The following is a 2,500-nucleotide window of genomic DNA, read 5'->3' as shown; positions in this document are numbered from 1 at the left end:
AGCGGGACATCTTGTTGACGCTCAATCGGGTAATTGAATGTAATCACGTGGCGTGTCCCGGGACCTGCACACGCCCACATGCCACATGGTTGAAAGTTGTTTACATCTCCATTCTATCTTGGTTATCCGTAATTATATATCATTTTTGCTTTACATCTCCGACAACTTTATTAACGATCCAATTACTAAACAGTATTTCAAACTGATTCCGTCTATGGGTCACTCTCTCTCTCTCTCTCGCTCTCTCTCCTCTCTCGTTCAGTCCTCTTTCTCTCTGCTCTCTCTATCTATCCTCTCTCTCTCTCTCCTCCCTCTTTCTATCTGTAAGGTGGCCGAATGATGCGGTCAGCAGGCGTTTCTTGACAGAGTCTCGTTCAGCAATCTCAAGTAAAGGTGTCGGTGTGACACCGTGGTAGCGAGGGGAAGTCCAGACGAAAGTTCAGGTTAACAGGGTTTATTCTTGGGCAGCAATGGTACAGTGGAGCTATGGTAACTCCCTCGGTGTCCCCCTTGTCTGGTGAGACTTTCCGAGGGGAGCGTTTATATTCAGGCCCGTAGGCTTGTTACATGACGTCATATGAATTCCTACGTGACGTCAATGTGAGGCCTGTTTCTCTATATGGTTCAGTAGAGTAGGGCCTCTGAGTACAGTGGATGTACTGTCTAGACACATAAAAGGTAAGGCGTGGGGCGCGCTTGGGCGGCCCGCGAGAAGCGTAGATATATATGTATAGAACAAAGACATTAAGACTGAAATAATTAGTACAGCTATATGAATGCATATACAATTATATATATTGGATAACAGAACTTAATCAGCTGTTCTCAGATACAGCTACAAGTAATGCAATGTGCAGAGTGCAGTGCTTTCACCATCCCCCCCTCTCTCTCTTCTCTCTCTCTCTCCTCTCACTTTCTATCCACTCTCTCGCTCCTCTGTCTCTCTCCTCTCTCTATCCTCTCTCTCTCCTTCCCTCTCCTCTTTCTCTCTCCTCTTTCTCTCTCTCTCCTCTCTCCCCTCTCCCCTCTCTCCTCTCTATTTCTCTCTCTCTCCTCTCTATTTCTCTCTCTCTCCTCTCTATTTCTCTCTCTCTCCTCTCTATTTCTCTCTCTCTCCTCTCTATTTCTCTCTCTCTCTCTCTCTCTCTCTCTCTCTCTCTCTCTCTCTCTCTCTCTCTCTCTCTCTCTCTCTCTCTCTCTCTCTCTCTCTCTCTCCCTCCCTCCCTCTCTCTCTCTTTCCCTCTCTAATTTCTCTCGCTCTCGCTCTCCCCCCTCTCTCTCTCCCCTTCTCTCTCGCCCCCTCTCCTTCCTCTCTCTCTCTACTCTCTACTCTCTCCTCTCTACTCTCTCCTTCCTCTCTATTCTCTCCTCTCTACTCTCTCCTTCCTCTCTATTCTCTCCTCTCTACTCTCTCCCTCCCCTTTCCCTCCCTACCTCCTTCCCTCTCCAACGCACAATCGCACTCGCACTCGCTCACTCATTAGTGATAAAAAATCAATCTGAGTGATTGATTAAATACTTTGAACGGTTGATTGCAAGTTTGAGGGTAATTTATCGTAAGGGATGAAGCATCATTGCAGAAAGCGGAATAACATGAGGTTTTATTTACCCTCTCTACTTTACGCCGAACCCCATTCATTACCCTTCTGCTGTTCCTGCTGGCGTGTTATTAAGCAGCGCGGCGGCATGCGAGGAAGCCCCGCTCCGCTCGCCGAGATCAATGCTTTTAAGTTTGACGCCCGACATGCTTCTCCGGCTTTCCCTCCCTTCCCCTCGCTCAATTCCTTTACTCTCTCTCTCTCCTTCTCTCTCCCTCGCTCAATTCCTTTACTCTCTCCTTCACTCTCCCTCTCTTCCTCCCTCACTCCCTTCCTTCCTTCCTTCCATCCCCCGCCTATCCCTCTCTCCCATCCCCGCCTCTCCAATCCCCTCTCCCCTCCCTCTCTCTCTCTCTCTCTCTCTCTCTCTCTCCCTCTCTCCCTCTCTCCCCCTCTCCCTCTCTCTCTCTCCCTCTCCCTCTCTCTCTCTCTCTCTCTCTCTCTCTCTCTCTCTCTCTCTCTCTCTCTCTCTCTCTCTCTCTCTCTCTCTCTCTCTCTCTCTCCTCTCCCCCTCTCTCTCCCTCTCTCTCCCTCCCTCTCCCTCCCTCTCTTTCTGTCTTTTTTTCTTTCTCAAAACAATAATGGTACCTGAAGAGCGGTGACGCTAATGATTTGTTATATTTACACGGTAGGTTATTCATGCCGTGTAAATATAATATATACAAATATATATATACAAATTATCAATAAGTCTGGTGTTGTTTGTTCTCCCCGCGGTCTTTTTATAACAAATATAAATTCGATTATATCTATGCCTAGGTGTTTTCAGGCGTTGAATTTTAGGCTTAAAAATTGTTTGATTTCCTCTTTTCTGACTTCAATTTTTCCACTTCAGGTTGAGTCTGTCCCCGACGAGACTACTCAGCGCGTCGGCAGCGAGGACTGCCCGGCCAGGCCAGAAT

The 2,500-nt window shown here is 47.8% G+C and overlaps 1 protein-coding gene across 1 annotated transcript in view; it reads left to right on the top strand.

Annotated features, from left to right (window-relative positions):
• Nop17l (PIH1 domain-containing protein Nop17-like) overlaps nt 1-2,500 on the top strand; it is a 20,702-nt gene that overhangs the window by 16,337 nt on the left and 1,865 nt on the right. Inside the window, exon 2 of the mRNA XM_043011002.2 lies at nt 2,434-2,500. This exon is cut by the window's right edge and continues 1,865 nt beyond it. Coding sequence (XP_042866936.2) covers nt 2,434-2,500 — 67 coding nt within the window. The remainder of the gene's footprint in view (nt 1-2,433) is intronic.

This window comes from Penaeus japonicus, unplaced genomic scaffold, assembly GCF_977035675.1.
Source record: "Penaeus japonicus unplaced genomic scaffold, GWHDUDI00000001_assembly GWHDUDI00000026, whole genome shotgun sequence".
In the NCBI taxonomy this organism is placed as follows: domain Eukaryota; kingdom Metazoa; phylum Arthropoda; class Malacostraca; order Decapoda; family Penaeidae; genus Penaeus; species Penaeus japonicus.
This window is presented reverse-complemented; position numbering and strand designations above follow the sequence as displayed.